This window comes from Carassius gibelio, chromosome B10 (assembly GCF_023724105.1).
Source record: "Carassius gibelio isolate Cgi1373 ecotype wild population from Czech Republic chromosome B10, carGib1.2-hapl.c, whole genome shotgun sequence".
Taxonomy (NCBI): Eukaryota; Metazoa; Chordata; class Actinopteri; order Cypriniformes; family Cyprinidae; genus Carassius; species Carassius gibelio.
The window spans coordinates 18,335,465-18,355,769 of NC_068405.1; the positions used below are offsets into that span (position 1 = coordinate 18,335,465).

Here is a 20,305-nt window from a genome sequence, read left to right on the forward strand (position 1 = left end):
CAATTTTTGTTATTGATAATTTACATACCAATGTGATAGAATAGACTTTATAAGGTTTAGAAAATTTACTAAAACTGGTACACTATATACTTTAATAGACAATAGTTGTAAGTAACATTCAAATTCAAGAAAAGCCTGTTTTATCCAGCCTATCCTCCCCAAGACCCTTATGGACCCTTGACTGAAAACCCTGGAATCTGTGAGATCAACATAGAAAGTATAATGACAGTAACTTTTACATTTCTTGGAACTTTATTTCAAAACCATCATCAGTCTTAGCACACTGCAGTGAATGTATCCAGAGCAGGGAAAGAAACATGAGTCAACCTGGCATATTCTCCCTCACCCTGGGGTTTCTTACAAGATTAACGGGCTGAATGGTGAAAATGAATGACTGGAACACCAAGCACTCGAAGCAAAACCGATTCCACGCTTTTATGGTCCACGTCTGCGAGCATCTGCTGAGAAGCAGCCGCTTGACTACAAGTGATGAGCCGCACTCTCCGAGCCTGCTTCCGCTAAGCTTGCCAAACAGGAAGGGACGCCCATATATGGGCAACTCTATTGTCTCTAAGGCACAGTTCCCTTAGCCGGCGTCTCCATGACAACCAGATAGAACTCTCAGCCAAACCTCTACTCACAGAGATTCAAATGGTACGATTTAAACCAATCATATAACAGACGACTTGGCTGGAGGAAAAAAATATAAACCAGCAGCTTCTAGAAGACTCTGTCACACATCTTATAGAGGTGAAGACGCAAAGGCGGGCTTTGTGGAAAAACTAGGGCATAACACACAGGGAAAAAAAACATCAAGAAAGTGCTACATGTGTTTTTAGAATTTTTTTTTTTCTATTTTTTATTTGTAAGAAGTCAGTCTCAGCTTGAATAAATAAATAAAAACAACAACAAAACAATAAGCAAGTAGTTGATGCACAATCTGGTTTATACTACAATATAGACTCTGGATTTAATGCATACACTACCATAACGGTTATGCCGTTTTTGCATTTGGAGTGCCATGTATGGAATATGAGTATGGTCATAATGGCATATATCAAAGCAATACACACTGGCACAAAAGCAGACCGCATAGTGTTTATAATTCAGATCACACACAACAGTATTCATTGCAAAACAGTTGATGTGGATCTGCAAGACTGAGTCACACTACCCCCCCCCCCCCATCTCTCCCTCTCTCTCTCTCTCATCACCCCATCTACCTCCCTCCCCCATGCCTTAGTATCTTGTATCTCTCGTCTTTGACTCCTCTCCATCGGGATGCGCCCTTGTGAATCAGACAGCTATATCTGAACACAACTGCACCTAGAAGCCAGCGAACACACTCCGCTCCAGGGGTGCACAGCCACCGAGGGGTGCTTTTTATCGCTCAGAGAACTGTCACACATGCATGACTTCCTATTAGTTTGTTTATTATCTGATGCCAGAAGTTAATTACCATGTTTTTTAACTAACATTCAAACAACAGTGAGCAAACTACTCAGAGAAGCATTTGCTGTTGCATAAACACACACATACATGCACATGTGAATGTTACCTGATCCAGAAGGAGACTTGCTGCGTCTGGAAAGGGTGAGACTTCTGGGAGAGCTTCTGTTTAAAGACCCCATCTTTCCAGGAGATGTTGATTTCACTACTTGGCACTCTGTCACAAAATCACATCAGACATTTAGTGAGGTCCAAAAGTCTGAGGCACTAATGAAATTACTTTTAATTTCAATTGAAAAATGAATATTTTTTTTTTTTTATTGAATTTGGTAAAATGCACCTAAACAATGATCGACACTCATAGCACATAGCACAATAAACATGGGGGCTCAAATGAGATTTGTTCTATCATGTCACATGAGCTTCCATGTTTACCATATGAGATGCTCTCTATGCATGCATATGTTTGTAAGTGAATAAAAGTCTAAATTAGATATTTCATCATATAAAGTGATCTAATCTCTTCACAAGATTTGAATGAACTGTTTTATTTATATGGATTTTTTTGTGATTTATGATTTCTTTATGACCTTTTTGGATCTTTTAAGATCTTTTATCTGAACTTTTAATGGAGGGACAGAAACCTTTCAGGAATCATTAAAGTATCTTAACTTGTTTTAAAGATAAAAAAAAGTGTCATTGGTTTGGAACAATAAGTAAATGTAAGTAAATAATAATAATATAATCAGAAGAAGTAATAACAAATGTATCATTTTTGGGTGAACTATCCTGAGTAAGAAAGAAAGAAAGGTTTGAAATTACATGAGAATAAGTAAATGGTGCTTCCATTAAATATGGGTAATTAAATATGGTTATGTCAAAAAAAACTATTGTGCTCAAATAATGAATTTTAGCTCAGTAGTAAATGAATAGCTGATTGCTTAATTTTCATTATTTCAACAGTTTTACCACTGTATATAAAACCACCAAATAGTTTGACTGCCATCTCAAATCCTCTTTAAAAGTCTTCTTAAACTCAAACTTTGCCAGAAGATAATCCTTAAACTGAGGCACTAAATGAATCCTCTTTTAAAAACTGCTTGTCTGCTTGTTACAAGTGTGATCAAAAAGATGGCAGCGCTACAAGTGAGGAAAAGACCTTAACCCTAAATATAGATCAGAGACTGAAATTTAATTAGAATCTCTGCAGAATAACTGTCGCTCAGATTCTTGCATGCTCCGTGTTTATCTATCACATTTTTTCTTTTCTTCAATAACCCTGTGTAATAATGCATTGAGAGAGCAATAAGACCATGACACCAGGTATAACAGTAAGTGCCACAGTCTATTAAGACAGCATTTATTGAAGGGCAGGATGCCACTCCACTCTCCATCTCCATGGAGTTACATATAGAGAGCAAGTTCCAGCACTTAACTCTACAGTGCTAACAAATCAATGTCTTTTATAATAAACAGTTGAGTTTTAAAAATATTTTTTTGCACAATTTGCACAATTGTTTACAACAGTCTTACATAATCTTCATCAACAATGATTTCAGAACTTAGAGTATTATGTATCAAATGAAAATTTACATGGCATATCGCAGCCAGTGTGCTGTTATGGGCAACCATTCTGCTCATATTAAAAATGCATCCTCCAGGGAAATCATTGTCGTCAAAGGCTGCCATTTTGGCTCCATCCGTCTTGCCATCGGCATGCTTCATATGTTCCTCTCAGCTCTGATCAGAACTCATTAGAGCGGCACGTGTTCCTCTACTAGAGCCTGTGTAATTAAACTTCTACTCATGATTGATTGCACTCACTCTAATTCAGTGTGATAAAATATTCCAACATTCATTTAATTGGGTCTGTAGAGTGAAGCCATTGGTAACAACTTAAAATAATTATCAGTTTATTTGTCAGATAGATAGACAGACAGACCGATATATATATATATATATATATATATATATAGAGAGAGAGAGAGAGAGAGAGAGAGAGAGAGAGAGAGAGATCTTAACTATTTTCTTATTTTTTTGTTTATTAAAAAAATATATATTCATGTAATTATCTACTTAATGATTTATAGATCTATTCTTGTTTTGTCTATGTATTACATTTGTTTTCTTGCTCATGAAATAGTCAATGCTTTGACAATACTGTGCAAGTCATGCCAATAAAACTCACTTGAATTAAATTGAGAGAGAGAGAGAAAGATGGATGGATGGTTTGATGGATGGACAAATAGGCAGACACACAGACAGACATACAGATACATACATTATATACACAGACAGACGGACAGCTAGATATTCTTTTTTACATCTACACTTACAGAGTTTATTCAAGAGAATATCTTAACTATTTCCTTATTTCTGATTTTATTAAAAACTCTATCGATGTAATTATCTTCTTACTGAATTCTAAATCTTTTTTTTATGTATTATATAATCATTATTTTTTCTTTGTTCATGCAATGATCAATGCTTTGGCAATACTGTGCAAGTCGTACTAATTGGATTGGATTGGGATGGATGGATGGATGGATGGATGTTACCAATTGGATTGGGATGGATGGATGGACAGATAGACACACAGACAGACAGACAGACAGACAAATAGATAGATAGATAGATAGATAGATAGATAGATAGATAGATAGATAGATAGATAGATAGATAGATAGATAGATAGATAGATAGATAGATAGATAGATAGTCTCTTCTATTAAATAATTCTTCTAAATACACTTCAGAAACTTGGGCAGCGGCTCTTCACATCAGCAAACAGGGGGAGCTAAATGGCAAATAAGCCTTCGTCTATCCACATCATTAATGAAAGGAAACTAGACACAAATACATGCAGATTCTCATTTCCTGATAACAATAATGCAACAAGAACAACATGGAGGAGAGAGACAAGGAGAGGAGGTATGGATAGAGTGGCAACCACAGAAACCCATTAGAGAAGTGGCTGGTGTAGGCGTAAGGGGGAATGAGCCTTTATTTTATATTCCACATTTGTGGAATTAATTTTTAATGGACTCATTCATAAGCTTCTTATGACCTAATTTGTAACAGGGTGTTATTCATTCAAGACGGGACAAAGAGAACATTTCTGGGTAGGTGGAAGATGCCATCCTCATGGACCTTCTGCTGATGAGATCATGACAAATAGTGGTTTTCAACTCAAATGAAAACCAAGGCAACTACTGAAAAGGCTCTTTACCGCTTTCATCCAACATAAAGTCATCCTGGAAACGGAACTTCTCCGGGCCACATGCAATGAAGATGTCCTCCTCTCCGAAGAAATCTTGAAGACACATGACCTGCGATTGGAAAGAGAGGACGTCATTAGCAGCATTAGATCCATTAGTGCATCTGAATGTCTCTTTGATCATTAGGTTTTCTATCCTGAAGCCATTATTAAAGAGCAGATCCAGCCTCTATTCTTCAAAAAACCAATGAGATGGTTTGATCGTGATCGCCACCCGGAAGGCTTAGAAGGCTTTACTGAGCCCATCTCTAATGTCTTTTTAAGATGAGTAACCACCAGCCACGTTACTGTTGATTGCCTCTAATCAAGATGAAGTTAGATCTACCCACCAAGCATTATTTCCCATCAGCCCTGTGGCCATCTTTGGGGATGCTGCATTGAGAAACTTTTTACAGTTTGATCATTTCAAACAATGAATCAAGGGCACAACAAGCAAACAAATGCATGTATAATCAGCCTTGAGCACAGCACAAAACAAACAGAGGAACTTTTCAGAGAACAACCAGGAAATTATGCCTGTTTTTTGACCAAGTTTGATTTCTAGCCCCCTAAAGCACTAATGAAGAGAATGCATGATTTTTCATTAGCCAGACAGAGAATTTCTGTTATGAAGGGAGAGGGCACAAAAACTTGATTTAAGTTTATTGATTTGATTTTATTCATTGCGGTTGGAAACTGACATTGAGACTGCGCTTTTGTTTGTTATGGCATTCCAGTTATTATACAATTATTTAAATGGAAATAAATGATAACTTGATTTTTGTCTTTTCTGAAGACAATGTGATTGTTGCAAGCCACAATGTTAAGCTGTGGGAAGCCGCCAGTTGCTAAGGTGTTCTCAGTGGTTAAAGCACGTCTCTACGCAGTTGGCCAAGTAGTTTTTTTACTAGGTAGTTGCTAAGGTGCTCTAAATGGTTGGAAATAGCTACAGCATTCTTAAAATCTTTAGCACACTGCTATGCAATAAGGTGTTTGTTTTAACACATCACTAGACACTAGACAGATGTTAAGGTGTTCTGAGTGTTTTAGAAGATCGGTAGGCAGCTGCTGAGGTGTTTGAAATGGTTTAAGCATGTTGGTGGGCAGTTTCTAAGGTGTTCTGGATGGGTTTAGCATGTTGCTAGGAAGTTGTTGTGTTGTGAAGTGAATGGTAAGCATATTGCAAGGCAGTTGCTAAAGGGTTTTGGAGGTTACTAGGGCATTGCTAGGTGTTTGTAGGGATGTATTGGCTGTTGGAACGTCAACAAAGTCCATGCAATATATACTGGTCACTAGATATGGCTCAGAGCCCACTTTCAAAGTCTATAGGAAGTTTTCACAAATTGTAAGTCTAATTTTTTTCAATGGTAATAGCATCAATTTATGATATTTTCAGGCACAAACAATATAAGCAAACTTGCATGGCACAGTCTGCTACGTTGTGTACGATCGAGAAAAATAAGAAGAGGAGGATAAAAGGGTCTGTTTTGAGAGCCATTTGCGTCGAAAACAGCAGGAGCACGATTAAAAAATATCAGGAAAAAAAACTGTTCTATATAAGTGCACGGCACGGAAAAGACCACTGGGAAGAAGGTGATGCACGACAAAAGGCGCGAAAGAGTATCAGAAAGCAGCAAAACGTCAAACTCAGACTGACGGAGATAGATGTCTCCCAGAGCAAAAAAAAAAAAAACTAGCTTTGATGTCTCGAAGAAATGTAAAATCAAGTTTGGTTATGCAAGACTGTGATCAGAAGTTCTCTGTCTCTCTTAGTGGAACAGACAAAGTGATCAAGCTGGCACAATAAACTGCAGAGCTGTCCAAAGATTAAATGCTTAAAACATGGATTATTTTTGAACACTGGCTTTGATGGAGTTGAGACCGATGCATGGCGAATAGCTGCATAATTATTTAAAGAAGTTAAACATTCAGAGAAACATTCAATTAAGGACAACACATTAAATCTGTTTGGTCACATAAATCACATTTTCCATTTATTTATTATTCCATACATTTTCCAGGAATTTAGGATACAAAAAACATTTCCTCATTCAGAGATTTAAAGTAAAAAGGAAATTGTAGCTTCTTCTATTTTCCCTGAAAGTACAGTGTAAACAATAAATTAATAGTTTAATGGTTTAGATTGGCACATACACCACAGAGGCGACTAGAGCGTAAGTTTGCGTTTAGCTATGTTACAATTGCGCCATCTAGAGGAACATCTGCGGTGGTGCATGATAGATTTGTACTTTCTCTTCTCATGGTGTGGTCCATTTGAAGAGTAATTAAATCATTTAATGTTTATTATTCACGAAGAATTTGTAAGGGTTCGATTCATATCCATATCAATTTTCTTCCATTGCCATATTAGACCATAGTAATAGAATTAATAGAATATTTACCTAAATGATACAGGGCAATGATTTATGAAACCACTAAGAGGCGCTGTTTACATGCACTAAGCCAAAACATAAGGAAAACAAGAATGGCAATGAACTGCTAATATTTTTACATGAAAATCTAATTGAAATGAGTTGATTGAAACTATGGCATATGCATTTTAGACCCCAGCATATAAATCAAACTGAATTTTGTGTTTTGCAGTACTTCATGTTGCTTCTTTTCAAATGTGAGCAAACAAATAGATGCATTTTGGCAAGCAAAAATTTTAAAGTCTGGAGGATTAAAGGGTCTCTTGATACAAATGAACTGTCTAATGTATTATGTTAAACAAATTAAATCTCTCTTCAAGGCAGTGTTTTGCTGCAGTACAGATGCTCCATATCTTGTTCTTACCCACAGCTCTGCTAATTCAGCAAGAAAATTACACACACACACAAAACTGTGATATGCTGTTTTTATCACTCTCAGGAAAGTTTTATAGAGGAACAGAACTTTGTACAAAATATCTGAAACTACTTGAGGATGTGAACAGAAAGTGAGGCCAGTGGGGTTATATATAGCTGCACAGGTACACTATGTCGTCATCAAAAAAAAACTGGACCACATGAAGGACAAAAAATCTTTTCTTTAGCCCTGAACAAATGTATGGTGAAATCAACATTTCCATTTCATATTAGATAATTTTTGTATGAGCATCTCATGGTCTGCACATATGCATTAACATCTCTGTGACAAAAACACTCTTGTGTGCATAATGACCCAGAACAAATGCAGAGAGTCTCTTAACAGGGTTAGAATTGTGCACCTCCGTTCTTTCTCAGGGAGGATGAGAACAGCATTTGTCGTGTTCAGGAGGAGAGTGTTGTGTAAACAACAAGTAAGGTTTCTGACAGCTTATTCGAACCAGAGTAACTAATAGAAAACTCTGCATCCCTGTCTCTTTCTTAGTTTTTGCTCTCAGACTCTATAGTGACCCAGACTAAAAGAGAGACATGCTCAATAAATACTACTATACTCAAAAAAAACAAAAAACTTTTACTTTTATTTACAACACCATTCACAATTCTTGATAACTTAACATTTTAAATATAAACATTACTGCATTGACTATTGCCAAAAATGTAGAAAGGCTTTACTGTTTTATACAGTGCCTAAATGGGCATTTCTAAAATGTTAAATCATTTTATATGCCATTCCAGATGCATTTGGATCAAAATTATTTTCTTAGAAATAACGTGCACTGATTAGTCTACAGCAGTGTTGTTATTGTTAATTAAATCTAAAAGCATGAAGCTGAAATTAACTAAAAAATAAATACTACATGAAAAATTAATAATTAAAAATGCTAACCTATGCAACTAAATGAAATAAAATAAGTTTAAACTGAAGTACTAAAATTTCTAAAATTAAGACTGGACAAAAAACAAAAAGCTATATAGAAATCAGAAAATTAACAAAATGGTTAAAAATTAAAAAGAGAATTGAAAATATTTGTAAAATGCATTAGATAATAGCTAATTCAGAATCCTAATAGATACTATAATAGTATATAAATGATACAAAAACACTGGTCAAGAGTAAGAACAGGAATATGTATTAACAAATAGCAATTTTTAGGTTGTGTTGACCTAGAATACTATTTATTAATCACCTGATCAGTAAAATTTTTATTTATTTATTTATTTTAAAACTAAAATGCACATATGTTTGTGAGAGACTGAAATAGGTAAAAGCTTGTGAGAGCAGCAGCAATCAGTCATTGGTTGGACAAACAGAAAGCCCCACCCCAAGCTCATGCCATTGGTTGAGCCAGTGTTGCTGTGTCAGGCTGATCAAACAAACAGAGACAGGGTTTTTACTTATCAGGGAACCTACAAATAGAAATCCTGGCAGTTAGATCTGCATATTAAACCTGGAAAAGTAAAAAAAAATATTAAACATGAAAAAAAAAATTAAACTGCAGCATTTGACAGACAGTCAGAGTGAGTGGCGCTGTCCTTGGTGCTGAGAGTCTAGCACAGCAACAAGAGACATTTCTCCCATTGCCAATGAGAAAACTCCCACAAGATGTTTACACCATGTGTTCACTGACAAGAGACAAGCTATGTTTGCAGTTCTCTCTAACGTGAAGAGAAATAACAAGTGCCTCAAAAAGTACAGCCTTCGACAAAAAACTAAAACAAAGGCTAAAAGGCCTCCTTCCTTTCCCAAAGCACTCATTCACGGTCAAAGTGCAAGTCTTGAGTATCCAGGCTGATGCTTAATCCACTTAGTATCATGTGTTGGGACCCAGAATAGCTGTCCCTGTCAAGAGGGCAGAGACAAATGCATTTGTGAGGTCATGACCCGCATCAATGGCAGCTCATGCTTTCACACTCATCCTCGGGCCCACAAACCTGCACATGCATGCGTGTGTAAAGCAGCAGGGAGACTGTAGGGGTAGAAATGTACAACATCACACAACAAGCAAAAATACAACCATCCTAAACCCATATGTGAGTGTTCATATGGGTGTATGTGTGTGTAAGGCCCCACAAGATGAGGCGGTATGACAGCATTATGATTGTGGGAGGTTCATGTCTCATCAAAACAGACTGGTCTTTAAACAGAAGCAGCCCATCAGACAACAGATTGAATTATAGCCCACCTCCATCTGAGTGTTCCTCAAGCCTCCACACATAGTGTCCAAAACACTGCTGTCTTCAGCTTGTTTTGCATTCGGTTGAGATAAAACACAAGATGAACTCATAGTGGCAAATTTGAATCTGCTGACATAGTGGGGTTCATTAAAGTTTGGCAGAAAGTTTTTCTACTTAAAGAAAATATTTAGTGTCCTTTCATACACAAAATAGCATCATAAAAGCACCATTAAACTTGTCCAAGAAAATCATGACATACGTTTTTTTGTGGATGCACTGTCCCTTTAAGAGCACCAGGAGTCAAGGGAACCAAGCCCTAATAATGTCACTGTCTGCTATAATGTGGAGCTTCTTCAGATGAATTAGCTGCCATCTTGATCTCCTAAATCAGGCCTGCTAAATACCGTGCAGACTACAAGAGCTCTTACATAAGATCTCAATTACATAAGACATATTCTATGCCAGAAGTGGGTGGAGATTAGAAATCATTTTATTATTACAGAACTGCAGCGAGTGATAGAAATCACGTCGCTTGAGAAAAGACTGCAGGAAAATATGGAGCTTCAGACGATCAGACTGTTCTCTCCATTTCGCTCACTCGCTCTTTGATGATAGTCTCACCAGACACTGCTCTCATTAGAAAGTTCAGTGTGTACGTTATTATTACAGCACACATTAAAAGATAAGGGTATGATAATGATGATCATTTTCAAAGTAATCGAAGAACATTCAATGCAGCAGCACTTGCTCAATAACACTTAAAGAAAATGAGAAGAGAACTAGAGAAATAAAGATAAAAACATAAACCCAAAACAAAAACTGAAACTGAAAAAAAAAATGCAAAAAATTTAAACTAATTTAGAGCGGTGTTATATTTAAAAGTAAAGTAGGGGTGCTTGAGTTAATAAGACAGATATAAATGCCCCTTATTTTCTTGGCTTTCACTGTGTGTGGTTTTGGCAGCAGACACACATTAAAATGATTTGCATGGAAAACTCATTTGCTGTGCACACACAAACACAGTGCTTTTATGCCCAAACACAAGCTGTCGACACAAAAGTTCACATACAACTACACACTCTTTCACACACACACACACACACACACCTGGTAGGAGTGACTCAGCAAAAGCAGCAGACTAAATAAAATCTGATCTCCAGATACCTGCTGTCTGACAGACTACAGCATACTCAAAATAAATGAGGATTGGTGAGCTAAAATACCAAGAAAATGAACAACTGCACTTTTCAAGAGGAATTCACTGCCGTTTTTTTTTTTTTTTTTTTTTTTTTGCAAGTGTTGTCTTGTTATAGTGTTCGGTGCATGAAATGAATTGTGGAAATCAGCCAATGCAAACATGTTCATGCAATCTGTGTTGAAAGTAATCTGCTCAACACAATTCTCAATCTTGTGAGTTCTGAGTGTAAGGTTACCAGAAAATGCAGCAGACTACCACTGGCGTACTAAATAGAATATGTATTTCCTTTCCTTCCTTTCTTTCTTTTCTTTTTTTTTTTTTTTTCATTCCACTACTTTGGTTTTCCATTACTATGTAAACATGGGCTAGACAAGTGTGTTTGATAATTTTGCTCATGTTTTTGCAGCATTCTCTGCATGATATTGCATTTTAATACTCAGCACCCTAATGGGCTATTCACATAGAACATGTTTAAGAACTAAGATGCAGGACACTTGAATGAAAAAAGCAAGGTATAGAGATTTATTAACTTTTTTAACTTGAGTCACATTTTTCGAACAGCGTGTCATATAAAAGATGACACAAATTATCATAGCAAACTTTAAACGATATTGGTATGATAATGATGATGAATTAATTATGGGGGTTTCTCAAAGAGAACCTTATTTTTCATTAAATGTAATATATGAGAACATTACTGAAACCCAGATTAAACTTCAATTTTAGATTGAATTGCTAATCCAGATTTGTATTTTAATATGGATTTAACTCACCAGGAAACAAAGAAAGTCTGCTGACTACAATATCTGGGGAGAGCGTGACCATATGCCAAAGGCAGAATATCTGGCCATTTTATTGGACAGGAGGGGAACGAGAGGTGAGGAGAGCTCAAGAGGGGGTAAATGGCCCTCCAGACAATGGAAGGCTGTTTAGAGACTGAAAGACATGGCTAATTAAGCAGAGTGTGTGTATGCAATGGGGCGGAAAATCAGTTATGTCCATACGACAATCTCCAAGAAGAGCAAACACATGAATGATTGCCGATTACACGCCTGCTATGTCTCTGTCTCGGCCCGAAGCATATGCCAGAGGTCATTAAGAATCAGTTGCAGTATGCAAGACACGTCTGTCTGGTTATTTGTGTGTGTGTGTGTGTCAGTGTTAACTATTAGAAAGTTGTGTCTTTGTCTAGCTTTATGTCTTGTGAGCAAAGTGTGTGTCTGTATGTGTAAATAGAGGCTTAATGGATAAGAACAAGAGAGCCATGTCCACGGCCTAAACCACTTATAGTACGTCTACCTCTCTCTCAGGCTAAACTCCCCACACACTCCGACACACACTACTGCCCACGGTGACGCCACAAAGGCTCAGGCCGTTACTAAGCAACTGGATCAAATCGTCATAGAAACTGTTGAAAGGGGGGGTTGATCAGTTTCTTTGGAGAGATCATGAGGGAGCAACAAGCATGGATAAAATTAGCTCATGTCCTGTCTTTTGTGAGGAAAGACAACTACAACTGTGATACTCTACATATATGTCAGAATGTCAGAGACAGGCAGAAAGCTCCAAGCCAGGGACATTTGGAGGGTCTGTGCATGGTTGCAGACAATGTTAAATGGGTTTTAAGACAGTTCTGACATGTTTAATTAGGAATTTCAGCTGCATGCCCTCTTTGCTCCCATCTGTCAGCAGTGTCCTCCAGCATCACAAGCAAAAAATATAAGCCTGCACTCAGCATAACCAGAACTTTCTGGAGATCACACGAGGACTGGATCCAGGTCAGTGGCCATCTGAAGGGAACTGAATCAGATGTGGCACAGGAACATTTTCTTACACTGAAATATCTATATGCGAAGCACCTGAATAAATAAAACTAGAGGTACTTTTCCATGCAAAACTTGCCACTGTGATACTAGGGTGCACTGGATAGTTGGTAGGGTGTTGATTTCTGGGTCTGAAGAGTCACTATGTGGTTGGTTAAACATCAAGTCAAAAGAGCTGACCCCCAAGTCTCTTTGTGTTTCTGATAAGGGAATTTAAATCTGACCTGTAAAATTAAAAACTAATTTTATCTAAAAAAAAATGACAAAAGGACAAAAATATACATTTATGCTACATTCACTATTTTTAACATTACAATTGTGAGGTAGTATAAAAGGATAGTTAACCCAAAAATGAAAAATTCTGATATTGATTACTCACCCTCATGTACATCCAAACCCATATGACCTTCGTTCACCTTCAGAACACAAATGTAGATATTTTTGATGAAATCTGAGAGCTTTCTGACCTTGCATAGACAGCAACGCAACGCAAACGTTCTAGGCCCAGCAACATAAGGACATCGTTATAATAGTCTATGTGACATAAATGGTTCAACTGTAATTTTACGAAGCTACGTCAATAATTTTTGTGCCCAAAGAAAACATAAATAACAACTTTATTCAACAATTCTTGTTGAATCCATGTTACTGTCCACCACCATCATTCATGAGTACCACGATGCACCTACATCATGTAGTGTATGCATGCAGTCTCTGCTAGACTACATACAGTCAATAACAAACCCCTACTTTTCACACAAAAATTCAGAATAAAGCAAGCAGAATGGCCTGGTTTCTCAGCATCAGTACCCCCATCTATACAGAGCTATAGTATGATTTTTTTTTTTTTTTTTTAGTAAAGCATCACAATATATTTTTTTAATCATAAAACCTTACACAATCCCTACTTCACATCCTACAGTAACACTCCAGAAAAAAAGCCTCACAATTTGTAGGAGGTTTGGAATAAGGCCTTTATGTACTGTCTCTGACCTCATTATACAGGTTATCAGAAAGGTGCCTTGAGACTCACGCAAAGACCCAAAAACCCAGATCTCTTTTGTGATCATGAGCTTTTTGATTCATTCACATTTCATCTCCACCTAGAGACGGTGGCTACATGCCTCTCACATGCATGCTAGCAACTGACGTCTATTTTTAAAATCACGTCAGGTGCTACAGACATCAGAGCTGAAGGCAGATGCTGTTTCTGTTACAATGGTTCAATCGCTGAAGACATCAACGCCTCTTGTAGGCTTTGCAAGAACCACATGGGTAGGAGAGTGAAATACAGCATTATTTGCACCAAAAATAAATGTTTAAGTTGCATCAGATATTTGATCTGATATAAATTCAGCCACTCGCTGACTGATACATTTACGCTTGGCAAAATCATACATACATTAATGCAGCAGAAATATGCTAAAGCTTTTGGTCTATTGAATAATATCTTGGCTCAGATCTCTACCAAAAAGACGATCATGTTATGTAAAAGATAATGAACTACCTCATGACTAAACAACACAGAAGTTAACTAACAATTGCTTTAGAAATTCCTTTAATCACCTGATTTTCTTTTGAAATACATCAAACAAGCACAGCAACAATAATATTGGCATAAGCTGCTTCCACACCTGGATCCTGCATTCAAACTGGACAATAAACAGGAAGATGCACTTTTATTGCTTTGATAATTGTGCACCTGAACTTCTCCACCTCCCATTTAATATCAGTAGTGCGTTCATCTTTTTTTCCTCTAACCCAGACTCTTTTATTATCTCCTTTTATTATCTCCTTTTATTTTCTCTCTCTGTCTCTCTTTCCTGGTTTCTGTTGCTTTTGTTCATAATTCTTTTAGGACAAAATCGTGTGCTGTAACTGTGCAGTCTGGGCTTATTCATTAGACAGCTCCCTCAGGCCCAATCGATCCTTGTTCTAAAATTAGCGCTTCCCATAATGCTCTTACTTTATCTGGATGGTGACCAGGGCTTTGATGCCGTGCTGTGTAACCTCTGATATCAGACCTACACAGTGGGAGGAAGGCTTTTATGAATCACATTTCATTCAAGATACATAATTGTTCTTCAATACAGCTACTCTAAAAAGGCAGTCTTATGGATGACTGCACATGTTATAAAGTGCTCCGGTTTTCCACATTCAAGGTGATTTAGAGGGCTTTGCAAATAGAAAAGACCAAGTCTGAATATCTGAGACACTAGCAGAGCCACCAGCACAGAGATCATTGGAGAGAAGCCACATTGAAAGTATGTACAGTGACATATAAAAGTCCATATAAAAAATTCTGGGATTCAAAACAGGGTTAACTAAGGGTTAACTAAGTTAAAGGTAACTAAAACTAAAACTCTTTTTGTTTTTTATGAAATAGAATAAACTTTAAGTGAATTAAAATAATATGCAAAAAACTATCTATTGACAGGGCAACATTTCTCATTTGCATTTAGTTAATCTTTATTGTATTAAAATAAAAAATGCACATGCACATATTTAATCATAATAATGACAAATTACTGAAACTTATTATAAATTAAACTGGAAACAGAAATAGAAAAAATTCAAAATATTAATAAAAAGTATCATTGTATCACAATGAAAATACTAAAATTGCCATGATTCAGAATTAAACCTGAAAATAAGCATAACATTTTAAGAATAATTATGTCAAATGATTTAGAAATATTTATTCTACACACTATTTTTAGGTTACTAAGCAAATTTGCAATATTAGTCATGTGATGAAAGAAAGCCGTCCTGAAGCACATGATGCTGGATCAGAAGTTCACACAGCTTTACTGCACCAAATCAAAATATAAAATGAATGTAAATAAATGTTTTTTTTTCACTAAACTTTTTATCCTAATAAGGTCATACTCTATGAAAACAGTACATTAAATTAGAAAGATAAAAAAAAAGCACTTTCACAAGTGAACTTTTGAACTGCACTTCATCTTATAATGTGAATGATCAAATATTTATTAACGTACGTCAAAGCACATCATGCACGCATGCGCCCTTCTGTCATTCTGCATGAGTGGGGTGGCACAGCTTTTTCAGAGAGACATGAAAAAATGGGAGGAATTTAAATGAGAGCAGAAGCAGAAAGTTATTTCTGTATGTTCTGATCCACCATTTCTGTTTGCGTGGGCAAAGACACAGATTCCCATTCATAAACGAGACTAGATCTGTCATAAATCTTGCTACAGGTTAGGGGGAGATTTCTGCTGCAGCATTTGAAATAATGAGACTTCATTATTTATAATTCAAGGCTCGTGGGATGAATTCATTTCAGAGGCTGAAAAACAAAAGCCACATTGTTTGGATGTTGAGCCTTCTACTTCTAGGATATTTTGTGTGGGTTTTACAAGAGAAAAACAATTTGAAATACTTTTAGCTCTTTGCAGAATTTGAGTCGAATGATAACAATAACATAAGATGATGAATGAATAATTTCTAATATTTCTATTTCATAACCACTCAATTATCCGGGACTCCCAATGTGCAATCTCAATATGCTTTCAGGTTCTCCATGCCAGTTCAAAGGTGAAATTACATAAGAACAGCTATTATGAAATTCATTAGTTGTCTGAAGTATAAAATCAAATGAATCAATCAACTTTGTATAACAAAGTTCCCTCATGATACACCACAAAACAGTTTCTCCTTTCAGACTCTGAAATGGCAGCAGAGAATTTACTAAAATATGACAAGATTTCCATTCATAAACTGGCAGTCTTACCTGTTTTCCCTCAAGAGTGTAGATCGTCTTGACAATGCCAGAATCAAGCTTTATAGCATCTGTAATGTCAGTGAGAACTTGCTCAAAGGAGTGAGCCGTCTTCTTGTTAAGCAGGATGCGGACTGCCTTCCGCGGCTTCACCCCACTGCGAATGATGGTGACCAGTTTGGGTCTGATGAAGTCTTTGCCCTCTTTGGACTGTGGTCCTGATTTCAAGCTGGCTAGAGATGTGGGGCATTTGCTGGAGCCCAGGGCCCTCACATTCACAGACCAGTTAGGGTTGACATTGTTGGAGTAGTCGAGTTTTTTAAAGGCTTCGGTGGAGCCACACACGTAACTCTCACCTAAAATTACAGAGAGAAAATAGTGACATAATACAATGTGTGACATTTTATACATTTTCATGAGTACATTTAAGGGTAAAAGACCCGAGGCAGTGACTGGTGATTTTCACTGTCGATTGAGCTGTCATCTCTGCTAAATGCATTGATTTAAGGTAAAGCCGTCCAGACATAAATGCTCATCACTGAGTGCTCCAATTCTGTATCCTTGTCATCACTTCTTCTGCTCTAATTTAGAATAGAGGATCCAAAAGCATCCAAGACACAATCTTTAGAGCATATCATAAAACAATATGCTATTAAAATGAAATCATAATCAATATTGCCTACAATAACCAGGTTTTGGTTGTTTTATTCTACACAGATCATTTTATGACATTTTATGACCCGCAGGTACCCAAACCCATGCAGGACTCATATAGATCAGTGGTCGTGATGCATTTTTAAAAGTTGAAATGCTTTACATCTTACATGATAAAAACGATGTGTTCTTGCGCGAGATGCTGAAAAAACAATGAGATGCAGTGCAGTGGCAAAATTGTTATTTTATTTTATTTTCATTAAAAATGATCTAGCTAGCACGTTCACATAAAAAAAAAATAGAAAGTAGTGCGGTAAAACAAAAATGAAAGGACACTTATAGGCCTAAAGACAAGATTTTAGCGCCGATTTTCGCTGTAGCCCGAAGCCAGCGATATGGAGGCGTCCCTAACCCCGCCCCTAAACCCCAGGATATTCAGTGTCCCCGCCCACTCTCAGATCTCTGGGCTGCCTGCAACGATATTCTTGGAGGCACAAATGGAAGCAAATCAGTGCGGGACTATTAGAGTAACAATCGCTATATTTAAATGATAAAAGACGCATTCAAGAATGCCTGAAAAATATATAGCAGGTTAAATATCGTATGGTCTGTCTGCGATCCAACTTGTTTGACTGACATCAGACAGTGAGAAGAACAACAATCCTACGTGTAGCTAGTGTTTGGGCAGCATTAGACAACTTCTTACCTTCCACCAGCTGATCTATACTGGTGATTTTTTTGGAACCATCTATTGTGTAGATGATTCGCACCCCTTGGGGCAGATTGACGTTGTCAGAGAGGGTTCGGGTCAGGTCGGCCAGCAAAGCATCAAAGGTTCTTATCCGGTCCGATGAGATGGCGTACACTATGCCGTTGAAATACTTGTCACCATTGCGGTAAAAGCGCACTTTCTTCGCCTTCTTCTCCTGGCTCAGAGCTTTGAGGGTGCGTGTCCGGTACAGGCTGCAGTGGGCGCTGTGAGAGGGGCTGAACAGCCCGTTCGTCCGGCCTAAGCTTCGGCTGGTGCGTTGCCCTTTGTCCCTCTCGTCAAAGTGTTCCTCCATGTCGTCCAGTCAGATTAGGTCTAAAGAGTGAAAATGAAATGTGGAAAAGAGAAGTTACCAAACTAACCGTGCAGGTAATCCTTCCCTGACATCGGTGTCAGTTAATGTCTGCTCTTAAAATAACTTTTTAATCTTGGAGCTAATAAAGTCCTGCGTCTGTCATCGTCTGTTGACGGTGCCATTTTTTGACATGGCAAACACTAACGTTTGACATTTGAAAACGTCCTCAAAGGGATGTAATTTATTTTTAGCTACATACATGTATACATTGAAGAATTTGTATCAGGATAAGTGTCCAATAAGGATGTTAAAAATCTGTGCCCGAGTTCAAAACGTGACAAGTTTTTTAAAATATTTACATTAGCTATTTGTAGTTATTTCAGGTTAAAAACTCTCAAAGTGGTTTAACTGTCAAGTAAGAAGTATTGTTTTCAAAAATGTTTTAAAACATATGTCCAGGTTTTATTTTTACATTGAAACGAATTAATTTTTAGTCATAGCCTACCTGGTTTTTACGACCTGAACGCAATCAATTTCATAAAAAGCTCAAAATGTTTATAAATAAAATATTTTTAAAACATGCAGGACACACAAAAAAGACACACTGGCACAAATATTTATATTTTAAAATAAATTGTAAAAGATTTAGCCTACATTTCCCCCAGTTTAACAGTCGCGCAAACATAGGAAAATTACTTTGATCCTTAAAATCATGATCGAGTCAAGTTTGTTTCAGTTTAATTTCTTACTGTAAATAACTTAGATCCGGACAGAAATTAACGTCATGTCACTGATGACATAACATAACAGTCACATAACTGATAATCTGAGCTATTAAAATGAATTAGAATGAGCAAACAACATTCAAAGCCAGGTCATTTGCGAGTTTTCGGTTTGCTTTATTTCTACTTACAGAAAAGAAACAAACCTTTCTACTTGCCTAAAGGTGAAGATTTAGGAAATATTCAAGGTTTCTTCGTAATGGTCACGATTCCGATGTTGGGTTGTGCTGACAGGAGTCGTGATGTGAGCCCGACACCTCCTTTGTTGTCCCGCAGAAGAGGCTGGCTGGCTGGCTGGTCGGTCGGACGGCAGATGCTGTTCTCTCTCTCCTCCGTGTCTTGCAGTGATTTACATTGACCGCTTTCTCATTGAGATTCAGCCCCGCACCGCAGACTTGCCACAGCCAGCCATGCGTCCCTCCCCCTCCACACACACACACACACACACACACACACCGCCCCATTCCTCTCCAGTAAGGTTGCTCCACAAAAAAAAAAAAAGTATCTTCGTCACGACTCAGAGCGAACATGTGTTTGTACACAATCTCAAACTCGCTTTGATCATTCAATAATAACCACATCAATAAGTCTTAAATATAATTATGTGGGTGTATTCTAAAATTACATAATTATATGAAATACATAATCTTAACACTGACTCTTCATAGAAGCATGCAATGAACATCCCAGATAGCAAGGTGACGCTGATACAGTGATGAGACATTGATACAATTATGCTATCCTGCACCTTATGTCCTGCTCCCTGATTACTGCTTTGTCAGGTCATTATCCATATTCCTCAATCAGTTATTAAATATGATGAGATTCAGATTTCAGATAACCCAAAGGAAAAGAGGCAGCAGTCTGATGTGAGGCAGGTTTTAAACCATTGGACCACCAAGTAGTCTGGCATGCAGGCTCCTGAAAATAATGATCTTAAAGGTTGTAGTTATGTCCTTTTTGTCCCACTTTTATTTTTTTTAAGAACAATCTTTTTGTTATTGATTGTGTTAAAGTGTTTAGAAAAAAATAAAGTGACTCAACTGCCAGAAAAAGGTCATTTTTTATTTTAAAAGGCTTTCCCCAAACTTTGAAATGGTCATTAGTTTGTTGATGAGCCACTTCAATTGTGTAGTTGACCACAAGCCCCAATGTTAACGTGGTACATCAAATGACAATTATTTGATGTTCACATTTCAGTAGTATTTTCATTTTTAAAAGAGTGGTTTAGAATGACCCATCAAATCTTAATCATATCAAACAAACATTTTTTTTAGTTAATTTCTATTTCTATT

The 20,305-nt window shown here is 37.0% G+C and overlaps 1 protein-coding gene across 4 annotated transcripts in view; it reads right to left on the minus strand.

Annotated features, from left to right (window-relative positions):
• The window catches only part of LOC127966471 (serine/threonine-protein kinase DCLK1), a 41,053-nt gene extending 21,575 nt beyond the window's left edge, over positions 1 to 19,478 (minus strand). The window contains exons 1-5 of one of the 4 annotated variants that reach the window (XM_052567467.1): positions 19,157 to 19,457; positions 17,871 to 18,248; positions 16,523 to 16,866; positions 4,679 to 4,778; positions 1,559 to 1,666 (exon numbers count right to left, since the gene is read on the minus strand). In XM_052567467.1, coding sequence (XP_052423427.1) covers positions 1,559 to 1,666; positions 4,679 to 4,778; positions 16,523 to 16,866; positions 17,871 to 18,228 — 910 coding nt within the window. In that variant the 5' untranslated portion in view covers positions 18,229 to 18,248; positions 19,157 to 19,457. Of the gene's footprint in view, positions 1 to 1,558; positions 1,667 to 4,678; positions 4,779 to 16,522; positions 16,867 to 17,870; positions 18,249 to 19,156 lie in introns of all 4 variants that reach the window. The other 3 variants (XM_052567466.1, XM_052567468.1, XM_052567470.1) reach the window with 3 other exon arrangements.
• Between the last annotated feature and the right edge of the window lie 827 nt (positions 19,479 to 20,305).